We start from the raw sequence: 22,226 nt of genomic DNA, 5'->3' as shown, positions 1-22,226 counted from the left end.
AAGCTCGTTTGTGACACCCGCTGGAGGGCCCCAGCGTCAGCAGATGGGCTCCGCCGTCCCTGCCGAAGCCCCGACCCTCTTTCGGGGAGATCAAGGGTTAATCCCGGGGGTCTGTGCCAAGCCTTTCACCCTAGCTCCAGCCAGCCCCAAGGGAGACACCCCAGCGAGAGAGACTTGGCGAAAGTTACGCGGGTACCTGCCCCACTCCAGTGCAAGGTGGAGTTGCTCGGCCCTAGATGGACATACCTATCCCTCTCCCTCGCCCCCGAGGCCCCTGCAGCCATTCGGGGCTGTGCCGCTGGGCTGGAGCCAGCTGTGTGCGCCAGGGAGACCCTGCCAGGCGTTCTGGTGAGCAGAGGGAACCGCAGGGTCTTCCTGCATGTGAAGAAACCCCCTTTGGCTTCATCACAGCCCCTCGCAAGAGGCACCAGAGCCACTGTGGCGGGGTCCCATTGTCCTGGGTGGGTGAGGTGCCGCAGCGGGGCCAGAAGAATGAGACAGAGGGTTTCGGGCGGGGTGGCAGCGGCCCCATGTCCCACCCCAGCATAGAGCCATGGCGTGGGTCCCCCGCCCAACGCCCCCGGGATCCTGCGGGCTCTGGCGTTAACCCTTTGCCATCCCTTGCCAGGTTTCGCCCTGGAGAAGGTGCCGCCCGCCCTGGACGCCATCGTGATCGGCAGTGGGATCGGGGGCCTGGCCGCGGCGGCTGCCTTGGCAAAGGCCGGCAAGCGGGTCCTGGTGCTGGAGCAGCACGACCAGGCCGGGGGGTGCTGCCACACCTTCCAGGAGAAAGGCTTTGAGTTCGACGTGGGTAAGCGGTGGGAGGAGCCTGCTTGATGCTCGCGGGCGAGGACGTCAAAGGAGACGCTGGATTCCTTGGGGCCGGGCCCGGCCTGTGGGACCCCCCACAACTTTTTGCCTGGGCAGAGGGCAGCTCCCCCTCCCCCCGCCCAGCACACCTGCTGGGGAAATGGGGTCAGGGTGCGGGGGCTTCCCCCACTCCCCAGCAGGAGTGTGCAGGTGCCTGTTTTTCTGGGGACCCCCCCCCCAATTGGCCAGGGACGAGCAGACGGGGGAGCAGAAGGGATTGATGAGCCATACTGGCTGGCACAGTGGGCACCGCCTGCCTCACCACTGGCATGGGGTTTTGTGGGCGTCCCAGCAAAGGAGAGTTTGAAGGCGGGATCTGAAAGCGGGAGAGGTCTCACTGTATGACCTGGGGGCGGGGGACAAGTCCCGTCCCCGCTCTGTGCCTCAGTTTCCCCATTTGTAAAATGGGGGGTGGGGTCATGATAATGACCTGCCCCCCCAGGTAGGCAGTTAGTTAGTATCGGTAACAGGCCGGAAGGTGGTCTGATTCCTCTAGGGAATGGTCATGCGAAGATCCACCCCTCCCCTCCCCCGGTGCTGGCACACCCTCTCTGCAGTGTGCAAGGTTAGATGAGGTCAAACCCAACCCCAACCCCCGCAGCTCCACCTCTCTGAAGGTGACTCCAAGAGCAGGATGACGGCTAAGTAGTTTACTTAATTCCCTAGCATCTGCCGCTCTGACCCCTGTGGGCCGCCAGATTCATGTCAGATCTCATAAGCTAAGCAGCATGGGGCCCCATCCGTAATTGGATGGGAGGCTGCTCGGGTGCCTACCAGCACCGGGGTAGGTGGGGCTCGTCTGCCAGCCATGGGGGTGGTGTACCGGCACTGGGGCAGGCTTCCTCTGGCTTCCTCTGGCTAGCCCCAGTGGGTTATGGATCTCCCCATTTTCTCCAAGCCCCACCCCCAAAGATCTCGCCTTCCAAGCCCCACCCCACACTCCATGTCACCGGGGCTAACCCTTTTTCTTGCCCTCCTGGCCCGGCAGGCATCCACTACGTGGGTCAGATGCACCCGCTGGGCATGCTGCGGGTGGCTTTGGACCAGCTCACGGACGGGCAGCTGGAGTGGGTACGGCTGGAGGACCCCTATGACTGCATAACGGTAGGGGACCGGGACTACCACTTGTGCTCGGGGAAAAGGACCTTTGCGGAGGAGCTGGAGAAGCAGTTCCCGGCGGAGAAGGAGGCCATCCGGGAGTTCATGAGGCTGACCAAGGTGAGAGCTGAGGTCGCGGAACGGTCCCCTGGCTGCAGCAGCCCCAGCTGAGATCGGGGCCCCGCGGTGCTTGGTGCTGTACGTGCGCCCAGCGACAGAACCTGGCCTTGTCTGGGTGGGGAAAACAGAGACGCAGAGAGGGGAGGTGACTTTCCCAGGGTCACTCAGAGCAGAGCCCTGGAGTCCTGAGGCCCAGTCTGATGCTCTGACCACTGGGCCATGCTGCCTCGTGATGCACAGGTGCCATTGTGCTGGAGAGGCTCCTGCTCATGATCTGGGACAGCTGGGGCCCTCTCCCTCCCTTCCCAGGGGGGCAGAAGGCTCTGCCAGGCCCGTTACCGTGGGTTACTCTCGCCTTTCCCGTAGGTGGCAGCGACACGGGTGCCCCTCATCGCCATGCTCAAGATGATTCCCCTCTGGCTGGCCACGCTGCTGATCCGCACGGGCCTCGTTCACTGGGTCTCCCCCGTCTTCAAGATGGCGGACACCAGCCACAGCCAGGTCATGGAGCGGCTGACGGCCAACAAGGACCTGCAGGTGGTCCTCAGCTACTTCTTCTACGGTGAGGTGGGCCCCAGCCGCCTGCCCCCGGGGTCCCCCCCCCAAAGAGGCAGGGTGCCCCGGGTCAGCAGGCTTGGAACCGCGGTGCCCATTGGCTGCTGAGCCACGCCAGGGGTCGCCGGATGGCAGAGGAGCTTTCCAGGCCCTGGGGACGTCTTGACCATAGTGGTGCCGCTCCATGGAAGTCAGTGGGGTTGTGTAATACGCTAACTGAGTGGGGTAGGGGGAGGCGAGAGCCGTTTTCCTGGAGTATGTAGCCAATGATTTTAGTTTATGATTCATTTATTATAAGCATTCGTTATGATTTTACTTTATAGTTTAGTTGCTTATTCAGCTGTTGTGTGATGTTATGATTAATGAACGGGTCGTTATATATAATACCCTCAATGGTGCAATATAACAGCCTGCCACTGCCTTACAGCTGGTGGAGTTACTCCCTTAGCTCAGCGAGCAGGCGCGTGTGTTGAGGGTACCAGTGTTACCCGGGGTTGTCAGAACCCCCAACAGGGGCAATTTAACTATTTCACTCCAGGAACAAAGCAACAGGAACTCAGTGATTCTGTCGGATCAAGGATTAAATGTGCTCTTGTCTAACACTGCATTTGATTCGATTTAAGCACACGCAGACGTAAGCAATAGGTTTAGAACAGCCCAGATATTTACCAATATTTGGAGACAGTATTGAGTAATCCACGACAGATTAGTGCTGGTCCAACGTCTCCCTGCCAGGGAGTAAAGATGTCAGGAAATTGTCTCCCCCAGGATAGCTCCCCGGGACTGCTCCCAAAATACACTCGGATCATCTAAACTTTTTATAACTAACTTCTACAAAACGCATAGGTCAGAAGGACTCGCTGCCAAATCGTCACTTTGCGAACTTTCAAGAAAGTTTTACTATCAGCGCTGTCTAGATTCACATATCTCCTTTCATTACTTTTCCTCCCCTCCTCCCATTCTGCCAGCAGTTATGACTTTGCTTCTAAAAGCCTGTCTCCAAATGAACTCTTCACTGCTATGGTTGCAATTAGCTTGATTACATTCTGGGGTACGTACCCCCTTCACAGCCAGGGCAACACCAGGTTCAGACCTTGCCGATGTCTGGGTCATTCCAGGGCAAGGACGTGGCCTCTGGGGTTGGAGTGAAATCCGTGGGGGGAGTGGTTACTGTTTGTGACACTTTCTCTCCCCGTCAGGCGTTCCCCCCCGGGACTCCAGCTTCCTCATCAACGCCCTCATGGTGCACCACTACAAGCGCGGCGCCTGGTATCCACGAGGGGGCGCCAGCGAGATCGCCTTCCACGCCGTCCCGGTGATCCAGCGGGCTGGAGGCGCTGTGCTGGTGAGAGCCCGCGTGGGGAGGATCCTGCTGTCCGAGGGCGGCGCGGCTGTGGGTGAGTGCCCGGGGGCACCTGGGTTACCCCCTCCCCAGATGGCGGAAGTGCGTTTCCTAGGGTTTGGTGTCCTTGTCTCCCGGCAGGAGTGACGGTGCAGAAGCGGGGCCAGGAGGAGAAGGTTTACGCCCCCGTTGTGATCTCGGACGCTGGGATATTCAACACCTTTGGGACGCTGCTGCCCCCAGAGATCAGGAGCAAAGCAGGTAAAGGGGAGCAGCCCCCTGGGACCCCGGCAGAGGTGGGGTCTGCCCCACTCCTCTCCAGGAGCCCAGGCAAGGGCCCAGTCTTGCAGAGGACCGGTCCCTGCTGATGAGCAGTGGCAGAGAGAACGGATGGGTGTGGCTGTCAGCGTCGGCCTGTCCTGCTCTCCTGGGCACATCTGGGCTGTCCTAGGGCAGGGGTAGGCTACCTATGGCACGGGTGCCGAAGGCGGCACGTGAGCTGATTTTCAGTGGCACTCACACTGCCCGGGTCCTGGCCCCCAGTCCGGGGGGCTCTGCATTTTAATTGAATTTTAAATGAAGCTTCTTAAACATTTTAAAAACCTCATTTACTTTACATACAACAATAGTTTAGTTCGATATTATAGACTTATAGAAAGAGACCTTCTAAAAACGTTAAAATGTGTGACCGGCACGGGAAACCTTAAATGAGAGTGAATAAATGAAGACTCGGCACAGCACTTCTGAAAGGCTGCCGATCCCTGTCCTAGGGTGGCCCCGTGTAATTGAAGCCTAGGCCTCCAGACCCCAAAGCACGAGGCTCGCCTGCTTGTGCCGAAAGACTGGGAGCAATCCCACAGGGGCAGAACCCTCCGTGGCCCAGACATGAGCAGGGGCGGGAGAGCCAGCCTGGGGTACAATGGCTAACGACCCCTCGCTCTCTCTTACAGGGATCCAGTCTGTGCTCGGCATGGTACAGCACGGCATGGGCTCCTTCCTGGTCTTCGTGGGCCTCCAGGGGACCGCCGAGGAGCTGGGCATCAAATCCACCAACTACTGGATCTACCTGCGCAACGATCTGGATGAGATGTAAGTGACAGGCCAAAGGTCCCTGGGACCAGGGCTGCTTCTCTGTCTGTCCCATCCCTGACACCCGGGTCCCGGCCCCGGGCCTCGGTCAGTCCAGATCCTGTGCTGCTCTTCAGAGCCATAGAGCATCAGAGATCTTAAGGCCAAAAGGGATCAGCTCATGGTAGACCCAGCGACCCGGCCCCAGTCTAGCCTTTAATTGGCGTTATGGTAGCGCTGAGGGACCCCAGCCGAGAGCTGGGCACAGAATAACAGAGGAGCTTTGGAAACACACCTCTGCTGATTCCGTTCTGCCCACCCTCAAGCCGCCCGCCTAGGCTCCCAGGTGGGATTTTTCTTCCTTTCCTGCCCGGCACTGCTGAGCTGGCAAACAGCTGCTATGTCCCTCCCCAGAGGTGGGTGCGTTTCAAGGGCGAGTGACGGGATCCCTGCACGTCCCTTACCTGCCGCACCCTTGGGGAGGTGAACGGGAAACCGAAGTAGTAACGGAAAACATGATGCAAATGAAAAACGCCCACGTTCATCTGACGACACTGACCAGAGTACTGTTAATGACCGAATGACATAGGCAGGGTCTGTACTTTAGTGTGGCAGATGGAAGGAGCCACTGAAGTGAAAGTTACTAGTCCTTGTCCTCTCTACGTTCCAGTGGTTATTGTTGATGTTAGAATAGCAGCTAATGGCCCCATTGTGCTAGGTGCTGTACAGACACCTGGTAAGAGGAGACAGTCTTGGCTCCAATGAGTTTATGATATAAATAAATGAGAGATGAAGAGGGGGAGGGGAAACTGAGGCACAGGGCGGGGATGCAACTAGCCCAAGGTCACCCGGCAGGTCAGTGGCAGAGCCTACCTGCTAGACCATGCTGGCTTTCAAGCATTCTGCTTCCCTTCTGGCTCGAAGGGTCTGTCTACACGGTTGTGGTGGGGTGTGATTGCAGTAGAGACGTCTACCAGGGGATGGCCGCACTGCAAACGCGACAGTGGCAGAGTTGTGGCACTGTAGTGTAGACACGCGCCGCAGCGATGGAAGGGTTCTTCTGTTGCTGGAGAAGCGGTGGCTCCGAGGGGTGGGAAGGGTGACCTAGGCGTGGGGATTGGGGTGGATTAATTACACCGGCCAGGGCAAGGCACAGGGCCTAACTCCGTCGGGCAGACCAGCCCTCTGCTTGGGCGGACTTGTCGGCCGTACTAGATGGAGGTGGTGGAGGGACAGGGTGAGAGCTAGATGTGTCCCAGCTCAGCCGGAGTCTGTGACCTCAGCCCCTCACCTCACCATGTGCTGTGACCCAGAGCTGCTCGCATGCCGGGGGTCGCGGTCAGACCTGGAGGGCAGCTCCCAGGGGAGCGGTTGGCGGTTGAGTTCAGACTTTTTCACTTCTAAGGGGGAGGTGATGGGAATTGCCCCCTGGCAGAACACAGAACGCAGCTGAGATCAGGGCCCCGCGGTGCTTGGTGCTGTACGTTCGCCCACTGGGCAGTGCTGTTACTCCATGCACAGGAGGGGGTGGGGGTAGATGGGGAGGGCAGCTCATGGGTGCAGAGGGCTGGGGTGCAGCCACCCCTTCCCCTCCTCCCCAAGAGGTCTGGCATCCCGCGGTGCCATTTGTGCCCTTTCTGGTCCTTTCAGGATGACCCGCTATGCTGCCCTCCGCAGGGAGGAGGTCAGTGAGAACGTGCCCATGATCTTCATCACCTTCCCGTCAGCCAAGGACCCCACGTACCAGCAGAGGCACCCAGGTACCCACCCGGAGACCGGCAAATGTGTCCCGGAGCTGGGAACCATTGGGGGGGGGTGGAGCGGGGGGATATCTGCCCTTGGAAGTGGGGCAGGGGGCAGCATGCAGGGTGAGGGTGAGAGAGGGGGGCCATGCTGGGATGGCACAACCTTGAGATGCCCCGATCATAGGGGGTAGGTGTGACGGTGCTGCCCGTGGGAGCCAGCTGAGGTCACTCAATCAGGGTGAACTGCAAACAGAACAGGGCAGACAAACCCCAAATGCTGGTGGTTATTCCAATACTTAGATTTACCAACCAGCACAAAACAGCTTCTACAGCACCTCACTGGTCACTTAGAAGTCCAAACCACGCAGTTCCCTTAAAGTGCCCAGCCTCAGGCCTCCGTCCAGACACACCTGTCAGATATGATGATGATTCCTAAGAATCTTACTTCATCATATAAAAGAAAAGGTTCTTCCAATCCCAAAGGATCAGCCACATACCCAGGTCCAATTATAACTTAGATCTTACCCAAAATACACGCTATAGCCAATTCTTATTAACTAAGCTAAAATTTATTAAAAAAGAAAAGATAGAGAGTGTTGGTTAAAAGATTAATCTACAGACAGTCTTGAATTCAATTCTTGAGGTTCAGATACACAGTAGAGATGAGCTTGTAGTTGCCAAAAGTCCTTTTAGAAATAGTCCAGAGGTTATAGTCCAAGTTCCATATTCAGGGTGGCTCCAGTCAATGACTGGTGATCTCAATCCTTATGGCTTAAGGTTTCCCCCTCTTGAAACCCAAAGCAGATCTGAGATGAAGAAGGATCGTGTCCCAGGTTCTTATACATTTCCAGCAGCCTTTCGGCCTGAGAAAACAATAGGCTTAACTCCTTCTCCCAAACATCCTGGCAATTAGCACAGAGTAATTTATCCATTAAACAGTTCAGATACAGGTTAGCACAACCTTCAAAGAGACACATAGACAATAATACTATTTCACTCAAGTATCATTATAAATGTTAATATTCCTCTTTTGATCTTTGAATTAAAACTATAGCAATAGACAAGACTTGTTTGCTTGCATCACAAGACCTGAGCAAACATTTCCCCTTCTACCTCTAACAATGCAGACTTGCATTTCAAAGCTCTAGTCATTTACATATCTTCCTAACCGTCCTCAAGGTTCACCCATGGGTCAGGTCAGTCTATGAGTTAATTAACTCTTTCTGGCCCTTTCCCCTTTCAATGAGATATTATATCACAGTCATAACGTCACACCCCCAACGCAAAATTGATGCAGGAAGGGATGACACAAACATCACTGACTGCATCCCAAAAGCTCCCCATCCTGGGTTTTGTTTTATTACAGCTTGTATTGGGTTAGAAGCCATGTCACTGTATAACAGAAATGGTTTACCCAGCTCATGTTCAATAACATGATTGAATATTTTTATGAACTCAAGGTAAAACTCGCTTAGAACAATAGTGGATTGGATCCGCTCTGACACACCAGTAACCAAATCTGTCCTCAGCCCCTGAAGCACAGACTGCTCACTCACAGAATCAGCATGGAGACATTCCTGTTCCAACACCATTGTCTTCACAACACGCTGGCCACATACAGCCACTTGGTTATGGGGCTGCTCAACTTTCTTAACAGCTCTTACTCCATCTGAGACCTTTTTAAAGCTACCCACACTGGATCTTTCACAAGGAAAGTCAGTGGATCCATTCACAACAGAAAATTTCTGGCTGTTAGGAACTGAAACTTTCTTAATTAAATCACTTTCACACCCTTCAGTCTCAGTAAACTGCTTGCACAGAATACCATGAGGATTTCTTTCCTTAGCAGCTTCTCTAAGCAACAATTTACCTTTCACAGAAATTTTGCTCTTACCCTTTTCACCCAGGGCTTGCTCTAAAGGAACACTTTCCTGAGCCACAACAGACTCTTTCTGGGTTGTACTTACATCTATGATCACCTTTGGCCCATCAGGCAGATTTCTACACAATTCCCTTTCAGGCCAACTTATAGACTTTCTGGATAACAGGTTAGAAGCATTCTCCTTCCCTTGGCCATGAACAAGTTCAGGAATCTTTTCCTTCTTGCTATAAGTTGTTAAACTGTTAGTAGGTAACACCATTAAATCACCTTCATGCTCTCCTTGTGCCCTGGCTAGGGTATTACCCTGATCAGACAGAGCTGCTACACCCTTTTCCAACCACACATCAGCAACTGGCAAACTACAAGCACCAGAATTGTCTGTTCTCTGGGATTTTGCTAAGACACTAACTGGATGCAACCTAGTTACAGTGCCATTCTCCCCAGCAGACACAAACTCAGGACCATTCCCTTCCTGGGCTTTAGCTGTATCTACAACCGACTCCGAGACAACTGAATCACCCTCAACCATCACAGGCTGGAAGGCCCCTTCTGTCTGCTTCACAGACACAGAAGAGCCGGAGACACATTCTCCTTTACCAGACACACAGCTTGGGATTTCACTTCCCTTGTCCCAGCACACAGGGCTGTTCACAGACAACTGCTTGGAGACTGGGGTAGCTTCCTTCATAGGCAAGTCAATACCCCCGACCGACATAGGCACATTCCCTCCACTGTCACATTTCTCCACACAGGAAACAGGTAAGGGACAGGGACACTCATCTTCCACTATCCCTCCCTTCCCAAACTGCTGATTAGACAAAGCCATCAGCTCACAAGGCTGCCTAGGCCCCTCCAAACTTTTCCTACCAGGCACATTGCCTCTCCCAACAGATAAGCTGCTGCTTTTTTCACTACACTGAGCTACTTCCAGCAAATCACAGTTACCCATTTTAGGTTCACTTTTACAAGCTGTACTAGCCACCAATCCATCACCCATCACAGATCTACCCTTTCCTTCCTCAGTTAGGGCTTTCACCTGACCATCTACTTTAATCTGCTTCTGAGAAATATTCTCCTCACCCATGAGATTTTTCTGCTCCTGATCTAATTCCAGATTCACTTCTGAGACATTAGACAGACATTCAGAAACTTCATTCACAGACAAACAGCTATTTCCCACCAGGTTAGAATCCCCCTCTGCATAGCCATAGCAAAACTGGTTAAACACAGAAAACTGCCCAGAGTAATACCACATATCCACACAGTTATAAACTGGATTTTCAAGAGGATACAGTTTCTGCTGTTCTTCCCTTGCTTTTTTGACTTGGAGCTGGAGTCTAGCAGTTTCTTGTTGCATCTTCTGGGTCTCCTGTTTCAGCTCCTGTTGCCTCTGTCGAGCTTTCTCCTCAGCAGCCAGTAGCTCCAGACGCCCCTTACGAGCTCTTTCTTCTCTCTCATCAGCCTCCTTCTTTCTTTTAGCAGCTTCTTTCTCTCTTTCAGCAGCTTCTTTCTCTCTTTCAGCAGCTTCTCTTTCGAATTCAGCTATTTTTTGCCTTTCCAGCAATCGAAGATCTGCTAGTTTCTGTTCATGCTCCAGTTGCAGTTTATTTGCTGCCTTATTTATTCTAATTGTTTCTGCATTTTCTGTAGCATCAGGTAAGGGCCGTGCTCCTGCCTCCTGATCACTGGCCGTTAACAGATCTCTCATTTCTTGATTTGTAGCTTTCTTTCTAAAGCTTATCCCCTTTCCTGAACACAAATCTTCCAGGGCTTTTTTGTCAAGACCCTCATATGCTCTTTGCTCATCCATTGCAACTGCTCCTTAACCAACCAAACTCTCAATACCAAAATTCCAATTTGGATAGCGTGGGGTTCTGACCCAAAGCTTAATTGACCTGATTCTGTGGATCCTAGCACGACTACGCCACTGTGACGGTGCTGCCCGTGGGAGCCAGCTGAGGTCACTCAATTAGGGTGAACTGCAAACCAAACAGGGCAGACAAACCCCAAATGCTGGTGGTTATTCCAATACTTAGATTTACCAACCAGCACAAAACAGCTTCTACAGCACCTCACTGGTCACTTAGAAGTCCAAACCACGCAGTTCCCTTAAAGTGCCCAGCCTCAGGCCTCCGTCCAGACACACCTGTCAGATATGATGATGATTCCTAAGAATCTTACTTCATCATATAAAAGAAAAGGTTCTTCCAATCCCAAAGGATCAGCCACATACCCAGGTCCAATTATAACTTAGATCTTACCCAAAATACACGCTATAGCCAATTCTTATTAACTAAGCTAAAATTTATTAAAAAAGAAAAGATAGAGAGTGTTGGTTAAAAGATTAATCTACAGACAGTCTTGAATTCAATTCTTGAGGTTCAGATACACAGTAGAGATGAGCTTGTAGTTGCCAAAAGTCCTTTTAGAAATAGTCCAGAGGTTATAGTCCAAGTTCCATATTCAGGGTGGCTCCAGTCAATGACTGGTGATCTCAATCCTTATGGCTTAAGGTTTCCCCCTCTTGAAACCCAAAGCAGATCTGAGATGAAGAAGGATCGTGTCCCAGGTTCTTATACATTTCCAGCAGCCTTTCGGCCTGAGAAAACAATAGGCTTAACTCCTTCTCCCAAACATCCTGGCAATTAGCACAGAGTAATTTATCCATTAAACAGTTCAGATACAGGTTAGCACAACCTTCAAAGAGACACATAGACAATAATACTATTTCACTCAAGTATCATTATAAATGTTAATATTCCTCTTTTGATCTTTGAATTAAAACTATAGCAATAGACAAGACTTGTTTGCTTGCATCACAAGACCTGAGCAAACATTTCCCCTTCTACCTCTAACAATGCAGACTTGCATTTCAAAGCTCTAGTCATTTACATATCTTCCTAACCGTCCTCAAGGTTCACCCATGGGTCAGGTCAGTCTATGAGTTAATTAACTCTTTCTGGCCCTTTCCCCTTTCAATGAGATATTATATCACAGTCATAACGTCACAGTAGGACACAGCAGGGTAGAAATGAGGACTGAGGAGGTTCCAGTTCATGGAAGGTCAAGGAGATGCCGCCTGGCCGAGGACCTGCAAGACTGAGCCGGTCCTGCAGGGGTTAAGTAGTGGCCGTCTCTGTACCTGCTGGCCACCCTGCCCAGTAGCCAGCGGGCTCACGCTTCTCACACAGACCTGTTGCCCCATCCTTAAAGCCCTGCCACCCTCTGGATCTAAGGATCATGCCGTCCCCTGGCCAACGGTGAAATGTCCTGGGGACAAACCCAAGCCATTCGAGGGCTGGAGAAAATGCCAGACAGGGTGTTGTGCTCGGGCTCCGGCGCTCTCCAGACTCCCTAGGCGGGAGAGCCCAAGCCACAACATCCCCCCTGTCTCGTTTTCAGGACGCTAGAGGAGCCCGGCTTGTGCACGTCTGGCTCCGCGGGCTGGGAGGCTCGTGGCAGGGTCATGCTGCCCGCCGCGCGTCTGGGCGAAGCTTCCCCCGGAGGGAGGTGCCGCTCCCTGCTGGGCAGGTGACGCGGTGGAACCCCGTAGCTTGTGGCTGAGCTAGAAAGCAGGCCAGGCGTCCTCCTGGTTCACGCCGGCTGAAGACCCGGTCCCATCTCTTTCAGGCCAACGCCCCGTCCTAGTGCAGGGACTCCAAGCGATACGTCGCCCTGGCCACACGTGCTCAGCTAGGACGGCCAGCCTCCCCCTCCCACCCCTGAGCATGTTTCAGGGGGCTTCAGATGCCCTTCTCCCGTTTGGGGGGCTGGCCCAGCATTACAGAGCGGGGGCGCGTTGGCAGGGGCAGGGGCCTGTTCAGGAAGGTCTCCAGAGCTTTGAGACCAGAGCTCTTTCCTCTGTCCTCTCCCTGGCGGCGGTGCTCCAGGCCGCTCCTGCATGACCATCCTGACCATGGCTCGCTACGAGTGGTTCGAAGAGTGGTCAGGGGCCAGCGTGAAGAACAGAGGGGAAGACTACGACGCCTACAAGATGGAGATCGCCCAGCGGCTGCTGGACATGGCCTTGGAGAGGTTCCCTCAGCTCCGTGGCAAGGTGACGCCCCAGTAGACTCCTCCAGCTGGCCTGTGCTGGCTTCCGCTGGAGGGACAGTAGCTCTGTGACCAGTGCTCCCTGGAACCATTAGCCCCATTGCTCTATGCCCAAGGGTTAGCTGCTAGAAGGTCCCAGGCGGACCCAAAGCTCAAGTTGAAATAGGCAGGGCCCTGCACGTAGCGGGTGAGGGCAGGTCCAGGTTCTCAGATCTGCCTCTTGGCCTCTGGGCCTGGGACTGCTGTGGAGGGTTCGCACTCAGCTCGATGGGATGGGGGAAGAGCCGCAAGGGATTGTGGGAGCGAAGGTCCTGCCCCCTCGTGATAACCGCCATTAGCCGGCGCAGAGGGGACGTTGCTAAAGCCCGTTCAAGGAGTGTCCCAGATACGGGTGGCGGCCAGAAGCCATGTCCACACTGGAACCCGTGTTAGAGCCCTAAGCTAGACAAGGGGAGCTGTCGCTTGAACGTGGACTAGCCGGTCCAGGGCCCAGGCTTAACCCCGACCCGAAAGCCCGGTTCGGAAAAGCAACCTGAGACCCCTTTGATAGCTCCAGGGGAGCCATTGGATCCAGGCGAAGCCCCCCGGCTTGTGAAGAGATCACTGCACACACGCAGGTACATGCACGCACACGTATGTACATAGCAGGGAGCCGAGGGCCCGCCTCCCGCAGCGAACACACGTGGGAAGTACAGCTTGCCGTGTCGGCCCTGGGATGTTCACGTGTTAACACCTTCCCAGTGAAGCCAAGGCCTGAGAGCGAGTGGGTGGAGTGGGGGTCCAAGGGCAGTGGGACAAGGACCCTGACCGGGAAGGACTTGTGCCCTAGAGTCCGTGCTGGGGGGGTGGGTTGAGGGGCAGGGCGGGGGGCTGGAAGGGCTGGTGGCGGGGGATTCTGTAGCCCCACGTTACTCCCTGGCCTGCATTTTCTCATCTTTCCCGTGGGCAGGTGGAGTTCCTGGAGGCGGCCTCCCCTCTCACCAACCAGCACTACCTGGGGGCGCCCCGCGGGGAGATGTACGGGGCCGAGCACCACGTGAGCCGCTTCGCGCCGGCCGTCGTGGCCACCATGCGGGCGGAGACGCCCGTCCGGAACCTCTACCTGACGGGTAAGGGCAGCCTCCCGCCCCGGTGCCGTCCCCACCCCGCCCCGGCCGGTGGAGCTCACCCCGCTCGGCCTAGGCATCGGGGTGGCCCAGCGGGCCTTGGCGGGGGCCTGGCAGGTTGGCAATCCAGCCAGAGCTGCCGAGGTCCCACCTCCTACTCTTGGGTTGAGCGAGGAGCGCGAGGGTGGAGGGGGGTGTCCGGGTGGCGGGAGGGCCCGGGGGCAGCGGGGCTGCTCCTCTCTCTGACACCCTGGCTTGTGTCTCCATCCCAGGGCAGGACGTCTTCAGCTGCGGCCTGGCCGGGGCCTTGCACGGCGGCCTCATCTGCGCCTCCGCCGTCCTCAACCGCATCCTCTACGTGGACCTGCTGCTCCTGAAGAAGAGGCTCAAGAGAGAGCGTGGCAAGAAAGCAGCCTAGGGGGGCCAGGGGGTGGACCCCGTCCCTGCTCACATGACCCATGGACTAGCTGCCCCACCTCCGGCCTTTGGTGCTCAGCCTCGCCATGCCCCAGCGCTTTCCCTGGGGCCGGGAACGTGCCGGAGAAGGAAGGTCAGAGCCTCGTCTACACACACGTTCTCACCCCCAAACCCGCTTCTCCATCCCCAGTCTGGGATTCCCCCCTCCCCCCCGGCCGCTGGCTCTGTGGATTGGTCTACACGGCAGTTAGACACCGGCGGCTGGCCCGTGCCAGCTGACCCAGGCTCATGGGGCTCGGGCCAAGGGGCTGCTTCACTGCGGTGTGGACATTTGGGCATGGACTGGGTCCTGGGTCCTAGGACCCTGTGCCGTGGGAGGGGCCCAGAGCTCAGGCGGCAGCCCAGGCCCGAACATCTGTGTCTCCAACTGCTGGGCCATTGCCCTGGAATGAGGAGACAAAACCCAGCCTGACTTTCTGCCTATGACGGCGCAGACCGGGGAGGGGCTGCGCCACCCTTGCCCTGCTGCCTCGGGTGCATTGCAGTCACCACCCTGAGTGTCTCAGTAAAGCCAATGCCCTGGTCCAGCAACTCTGAGCCAGCAGCCTGCCAGCACTCGCCGGTCACACGCTGGCTCCACCAGCCTCGGTTACCACGTGCCGGGTGGCCTCAGCACATTCCCAGTCCCCGATTTCCCCCCCAAATGTGTGTTCTGCACTGTCCAGCCCTCGCCTGGACAGGCCAGAGAGATCTGGTCCACTGCCCCTCCGAGTGGCTCAGTATACAACAGTTTGCTACCTTCAAACAGTTCACAACGCTGGATTTGTCTGGATTAAAGAATCCAATACGTGTATTGAATGATAAGAGCTAGATCTGAAGTGAGTACAAGTAGAAGGCATTAAAGTCAGAAATGGTCACAGGAGAAATAAAGCTTAAACCGCGTTCTAGATTGAAACTGGGCTGGATTGAAGGGGAAATTCTCACCCCAGGTTCCCTGTAACACTGCTGACCAGTCTCAGGCCAGGATCTGCTCCCAAAGGCTGTTTCTTTTGCTGTCTTCGGTGCAAGAGACCAGGCCAGGGCTGGCTGGGGAGCGATCCCCTGGGGTCTGTGTGCCCCTCATTTTTATAGTTCAGCCTGAGGGTCACCCCTAGATAAAGGTCATTCTCCGAGCTGCTGAGGGTAGAAGCTCCATGCTGCCTGCCCTTCCTTGCCAAAGAATGGCGACCTGCTACCTGCACGCCCCCGTTAGCTTTGAGGACACCTGGCTGGAGGTGTCAGCTTGGAGAAACTGGTTTCTCCCCTCCCCAGCCTTGGCTGGTCAATACGCCTCCGTCCTGATTTCAGCTGCCGTTCATCACTGTCCCGATAATGTCGCTCCGCCCCTTTCACCAGGATGTTACTGCCCAGCGAGTGATTCGTTTTCAGAGGATACCGCACAAGGCGTATTGTGTACAATGATTATGACAATGGTGTGTAGGGTGTGAATACAGGGGTTGCATTCGGTCGCACTGCCCCCAGCTGGGAATGGCGCCCCTGAGCCAGGGCTGCACAGCCAGGATAGACTATGGGGTGATGCCTTCCTCCCTCCTGCACCCGAAATATTCCAGGGGCCGGAGGGCTGAGCTGGGTTACCCACCTCAGGCTGCAGCATTGCATCTAGGGCCACGGACGGCTTTAGGAAATGCGGGGCCCAATTCAAACAGTTTCGACGGGGCTCTGGCAGGGATGACTTAAAAAAAAAACCACATGTAAAAAAACTCGTGGGGTTGTACTCACCGGGCGGTGCTCCGAGTCTTTGACGGCACTTTGGCGGCGGGTCCTTCACTCGCTCCAGGTCTTCAGCGGCACTGAAGGACCCGCTGCCGAAGTGTCGCCGAAGACCCAGAGTAAGCGAAGGACCCGCTGCTGAAGTGCCGTCGAACACCCGGAGAGAGTGAAGGACCCGCCGCTGAAGTGCCGCTGAAGACTCGAAGCGCCGCCAGGTGAGTAAAAATTAAAAAGGTGCCTCTAGCCAGGGAAGGGATTCTCACTGGGCGCGGGGCCCTCTTAGGCGCGGGGCCCAATTCCGGGGAATTGTTGGAATAGGCCTAAAGCCGGCCCTGCCTAAGGGTAGGGATCTTGGATCTAGGATTAAGGTTCCTACGGAAAGGGCGCCCCACCCTACAGTTAGGGTTCCTATGGGTAGGGAACTTAGAGCTAGGGTTAGGGTTCCTATAGGAAGGGTGCCCCACCCTAGGGTTAGGGTTCCTAAGGGTAGGGCACTTAGAACTAGGGTTAGGGTTCCTATGGGTTGGGTTCCCCTCCCTAGCGTTAGGGTTCCTGTGGGTAGGGAGCTTGGAGCTAGGGTTAGGGTTCCTATGGGTAGGGCACTTGGAGCTAGGGTTAGGGTTCCTATGGGTAGGGCACTTGGAGCTAGGGTTAGGGTTCCTATGGGTAGGGTGCCCCGCCCTAGGGTTAGGGTTCCTGTGGGTAGGGAACTTGGAGCTAGGGTTAGGGTTCCTATGGGTAGGGCACTTGGAGCTAGGGTTAGGGTTCCTATGGGTGGGGCACTTGGAGCTAGGGTTAGGGTTCCTATGGGTAGGGTGCCCTGCCCTAGGGTTAGGGTTCCTGTGGGTAGGGAGCTTGGAGCTAGGTTAGGGTTCCTATGGGTAGGGCACTTCGAGCTAGGGTTAGGGTTCCTATGGGTAGGGCTTCCTGCACTAGGATTAAGGTTCCTCTGAGTAGGGCACTTGGGGCTAGGGTTAGGGTTCCTATGGGTAGGGCACTTGGAGCTAGGATTAGGGTTACTATGGTTAGGGCTTCTCAACCAAAGGGTTAGAATTCTTAAGGGGAGGGCACTTGGAGCTAGGGTTCGGGTTCCTACGTGTAGGGCTTCCAGCCCTAGGGTTAGGGTTCCTAAGGATAGGGCACTTGGAGCTAGGGTTAGGGTTCCTATGTGTAGGGCACTTGGAGCTAGGGTTAGGGTTCCTATGGGTAGGGCTTCCAGCTCTAAGGTTAGGGTTCCTATGGGTAGGGCACTTGGAGCTAGGGTTCGGGTTCCTACGTGTAGGGCTTCCAGCCCTAGGGTTAGGGTTCCTAAGGATAGGGCACTTGGAGCTAGGGTTAGGGTTCCTATGGGCAGGGCACTTGGAGCTAGGGTTAGTGTTCCTATAGTTAGGGCTTCTCAACCAAAGGGTTAGGATTCTTAAGGGTAGGGCACTTGGAGCTAGGATTTGGGTTCCTATGGGTAGGGAGCTTGGAGCTAGGGTTAGGGTTCCTATGGGTAGGGCACTTGGAGCTAGGGTTAGGGTTCCCAAGGGTAGGGCGTCCCGCCCTAGGTTTAGGGTTCCTAAGGGTAGTGCACCTGGAGCTAGGGTTAGGGTTCCTATGGGTAGGGTGCCCCGCCCTATGGTTAGGGTTCCTGTGGGTAGGGAGTTTGGAGCTAGGGTTAGGGTTCCTAAAGTTAGGGCTCTTGGAGCTAGGGTTAGGGTGCCTATGGGTAGGGCACTTGTAGATAGGATAAGGGTTCCTATGGGTAGGGCACTTCGAGCTAGGGTTAGTGTTCCTATGGGTAGGGCTTCCTGCACAGGTTTAAGGTTCCTCTGGGTAGGGCACTAGGGGCTAGGGTTAGGGTTCCTATGGGTAGGGCACTGGGAGCTAGGGTTAGGGTTACTATGGTTAGGGCTTCTCAACCAAAGGGTTAGGATTCTTAAGGGGAGGGAACTTGGAGCTAGGGTCAGGGTTCCTATGGGTAGGGCACTTGGAGCTAGGGTTGGGGTTCCTACGTGTAGGGCTTCCAGCCCTAGGGTTAGGGTTCCTAAGGGTAGGGCACTTGGAGCTAGGGTTAGGGTTCCTATATGTAGGGCACTTGGAGCTAGGGTTAGGGTTCTTATGGGTAGGGCTTCCAGCCCTAAGGTTAAGGTTCCTATGGGTAGGGAATTTGGAGCTAGGGTTAGGATTCCTAAGTGTAGGGCCCTTGGACCTAGGGTTAGGGTTCCTATGAGTAGGACACTTGGAGCTAGGGTTAGGGTTCCTATGGGTAGGGCACTTGGAGCTAGGGTTAGGGTTCCTATGAGTAGGACACTTGGAGGTAGGGTTAGGGTTCCTATGGGTAGGGCACTTGCAGCTAGGGTTAGTGTTCCTATGGTTAGGGATTCTCAACCAAAGGGTTAGGATTCTTAAGGGTAGGGCACTTGGAGCTAGGGTTAGGGTTCCTATGGGTAGGGCTTCCAGCCCAAGGGTTAGGGTTCCTAAGGGTTGGGCACTTGGAGCTAGCGTTAGGGTTCCTATGTGTAGAGCACTTGAGGCTAAGGTTAGGGTTCCTATGGGTAGGGAGCTTGGAGCTAGGGTTAGGGTTCCTATGGGTAGGGAGCTTGGAGCTAGGGTTAGGGTTCCTAAGGGTAGGGCACTTGGAGCTAAGATGAAGGTTCCTATGGGTTGGGTTCCCCTCCCGAGGGTTAGGGTTCCTATGGGTAGGGCTTCCCACCCTAGGGTTAGGGTTCCTAAGGGTAGGGCACTTGGAGCTAGGATGAGGGTTCCTATGCATAGGGCACCCCGCTCTAGTTTTAGGTTTCCTATGGTTAGGGAACTCGAGGATAGGATTACGGTTCCTATGGACAGGGATTCCCTCCGTAAGGTTAGGGTTCCTAAGGATAGGGAACTTGAAGTTAGGATTAGGGTTCGTATGGGTATGGTGCCCCACCCAAGGGTAAGGGTTCCTATGAGTAAGGCCCTTGAGGCTAGGGTTAGGGTTCCTATGGGTAGGGCACTTGGAGCTAGGATAAGGGTTCCTATGGGTAGGGCACTTGGAGCTAGGGTTAGTGTTCCTATGGTTAGGGCTTCTCAACCAAAGGGTTAGGATTCTTAAGGGGAGGACACTTGGAGCTAGGGTCAGGGTTCCTGTGGGTAGGGCTTCCTGCTATGGGATTAGGGTTCCTAAGGGTAGGGCACTTCGAGCTAGGGTTAGGGTTCATATGGGTATGGTGTCCCACCCAAGGTTAAGGGTTCCTATGTGTAGGGAACTTGGAGCTAGGGTTACGGTTCCTATGGGTAGTGCTTCCCGCTCTAGGCTTAGGTTTTCTAAGGGTGGGGCCCTTGGAGCTAGGGTTAGGGTTCCTATGGGAAGGGCACTTGGAGCTAGGGTTAGGGTTCCTATGGGTAGGGCACTTGGAGCTACGGTTAGGATTCCTATGGGTAGTGCTTCCAGCCCTAGGTTTAGTGTTCCTATAGGTAGGGCACTTGGAGCTAGGGTAAGGGTTCGTATGAGTACGGCACATGGAGCTAGGGTTAGGGTTCCTATGGTTAGGGCTTCTCAATGAAAGGGTTAGGATTCTTAAGGGTAGGGCACTTGGAGCTAGGGTTAGGGTTCCTAAGAGTAGGTGACGTGGAGCTAGGGTTAGGGTTCCTATTGGTAGGGCACTTGGAGCTAGGATGAGGGTTCCTATGCATAGGGCACCCCGCTCTAGGTTTAGGGTTCCTGTGGTTAGGGAACTCGAGGATAGGATAACGGTTCCTATGGATAGGGATTCCCGCCCTATGGTTAGGTTTCCGAAGGGTAGGGAACTTGGAGCTAGGGTTTGGGTTTCTATGGGTAGGGAGCTTGGAGCTAGGATAACGGTTCCTATGTGTAGGGCTTCCTGCACTAGGGTTAAGGTTCCTCTGGGTAGGGCACGTGGAGCTAGGGTCAGGGTTCCTGTGGGTAGGGCTTCCTGCCCTAGGGTTAGGGTTCCTAAGGGTAGGGCACTTGGAGCTAGTGTTAGGGTTCCTATGGGAAGGGTGCCCCTCCCTAGGGTAAGGGTTCCTATGAATAGGGGACGTGGAGCTAGGGTTAGGGTTCCTAAGGGTAGGGCTTCCTGCTCTAGGGTTAAGGTTCCTCTGGGTAGGGCACTTGGAGCTAGGGTCAGGGTTCCTGTGGGTAGGGCTTCCTGCTCTAGGGTTAGGGTTCTTAAGTGTAGGGCATTTGGAGCTAGGGTCAGGGTTCCTGTGGGTAGGGTACTTGGAGCTAGGGTTAGGGTTTCTATAGGTAGGGCACTCTGAGCTCGGTTTAGGGTTCCTATGGGTAGGGCTTCCCACCCTAGGCTTAGGGTTTCTAAGTACAGAGCTTGCTTTAGGAAGTTCGGAGCCCAATTCAAACAGTTTCGACGGGCCTCTGGCAGGGATGACTTAAAAAGAAAACGTAAAAAAAATACCTGGCGTTGTACTCACTGTGCGGTGCTCTGTGTCTTTGGCAGCACTTCGGCGGTGAGTCCTTTACTGGCTCCAGGTCTTCAGCAACACTGAATGACCCGCTGCCGAAGTGTCGCTGAAGACCCAAAGCGCCGCCAGGTGAGTAAAAATTAAAAAGGCTCCTCTAGCCAGGGAAGGGATTCTCACTGGGCGCGGGGCCCGATTTCGGTGAATTGGTGGAATAGGCCTAAAGCCGGCCCTGTCTGGGCCGGGCGGTTGGTCCGGAGGTTGTAACGCTTGGTTTGATGCCTGAATCGGAGGCGGCGGTGCCTGTCTGCATATCCAGTCCTGCAGCTGTGGTACCACTATGGCTGCCCAGAGAGTGCAGATTGGTGCCAGTCCAGATGCCCGACCTGCAAGCTGCAGCTCTGACTCACCATCCCCTCTGTGGCTAACCAAGCACCAGCTGCCCAGTATGAGCTTGTGGCGGCTGAAAAACCAAGGGGGTGAAGCTGAGGGTGGTGCCAGCACCGTCGGGTGGGTACAAGTGGAAGAGATACCAGCACCCTTGCCACAGCTCCCTCCAGTTGTCTGCTGCTGGTCCCAGCTGGGTTACTCCCCATCCGCTCTGTCATGTGTACCTTGGCACTGTCTGGTCCTGGATCTCCCTTCCTGCCCTGCTGGCTGCTGGCTTATTTCCTGACGCTCCACATTTCTCGGCAGTAAGGCACGAAATGTTCTGCTCAGCAAGGACGCGGGCTCAGCTGGCACTTTGGGGATCACAGGGGGGAGCAGAGCTCACACGAGAAAATGCTGGGCGCATGTGTAACACCGACCGATCCTGGTTGTCCGCAGGCAGGATCGAACCGGGGGCCTCTGGAGCTTAGTGCATGAACTAAAAGCCACCTGGCTGTTAGCTAAGGCTGTAGGGCAGCGGTAGGTAACCTATGGCACGGGCGCTGAAGGCGGCATGTGAGCTGATTTTCAGTGGCACTCACACTGCCCAGGTCCTGGCCACCGGTCCAGGGGGCTCTGCATTTTAATTGAATTTTTAATGAAGGGTCTTAAACATTTTAAAAACCTTATTTAATTTACATACGACAATAGTTTAGTTCTATATTATAGACTTATAGAAAGAGACCTTCTAAAAATGTTAAAATGTATCACTGGCACGTGAAACCTTAAATGAGAGTGAATAAATGAAGACTCGGCACCGCACTTCTGAAAGGCTGCCACCCCCTGCTGTACGGCAAACTCATGAATCTCTCTACGTGGTCTTGGTGCCACAACACCACACCCAGGGGGTGTGTGGGTTACATACTTGCCCTAGCTGAGGAAGCCCATCCCGACCTTCAGAGACTTCCCAGTTGAAATCCTGGACGAGCCCCCACTTGAAACGCCGCCAGGGTTAATGCTCTGAAGAGCTCTGAGTCTGGCCCCGAAGGAGACGAGGTTGCACTGAGAAGGTCCCTGGAACCTTTTTGGCTGGCGCCAGAGCATCCCACGGGACAGTGCCTGGCGGGCAGGTGGGACGCTAGAGAGTTGTTTGCGCTGACGCTGGCCTGGCCTGCAGCACCAGCTTCCAGGGAGATAAGGGGAGTGTCTGGCCGGTCCCACAGTGTGGAGACAGCAAAGGAGATTTAAAGCCACCTCTGTCCTTGTCCCTGCCCCATGTGCCAGGCTGGGACCTGCCCCCCCCCGCCCCCCCCCCCGCAGGGCCAGCGGATGCTCAGGGGCTCGGCCCGTGGAACTTAGCAAAGTCCAGAGTGTAGCAACTCGCCACGTGATTGCCTGGGGCGGGAGCCGCTTTTATTGCCCCCTGT

The 22,226-nt window shown here is 55.1% G+C and overlaps 1 protein-coding gene across 1 annotated transcript; it reads left to right on the top strand.

Moving 5' to 3' along the window:
* The first annotated feature begins 218 nt into the window (after nt 1-218).
* On the top strand, nt 219-15,015 carry LOC123356446 (all-trans-retinol 13,14-reductase-like). The gene is made up of 11 exons (XM_044999705.1): nt 219-348; nt 629-811; nt 1,859-2,088; nt 2,455-2,650; nt 3,843-4,040; nt 4,127-4,246; nt 4,936-5,074; nt 6,704-6,813; nt 12,571-12,737; nt 13,683-13,842; nt 14,112-15,015. Exons 1-11 carry the CDS (start codon nt 237-239, stop codon nt 14,255-14,257), a joined length of 1,761 nt encoding a protein of 586 aa, XP_044855640.1. The 5' UTR covers nt 219-236; the 3' UTR covers nt 14,258-15,015.
* Nucleotides 15,016-22,226: the final 7,211 nt, after the last annotated feature.

The sequence above is a fragment of the Mauremys mutica genome, chromosome 25 (genome assembly GCF_020497125.1).
Source record: "Mauremys mutica isolate MM-2020 ecotype Southern chromosome 25, ASM2049712v1, whole genome shotgun sequence".
Classification (NCBI taxonomy): Eukaryota; Metazoa; Chordata; order Testudines; family Geoemydidae; genus Mauremys; species Mauremys mutica.
This window is presented reverse-complemented; position numbering and strand designations above follow the sequence as displayed.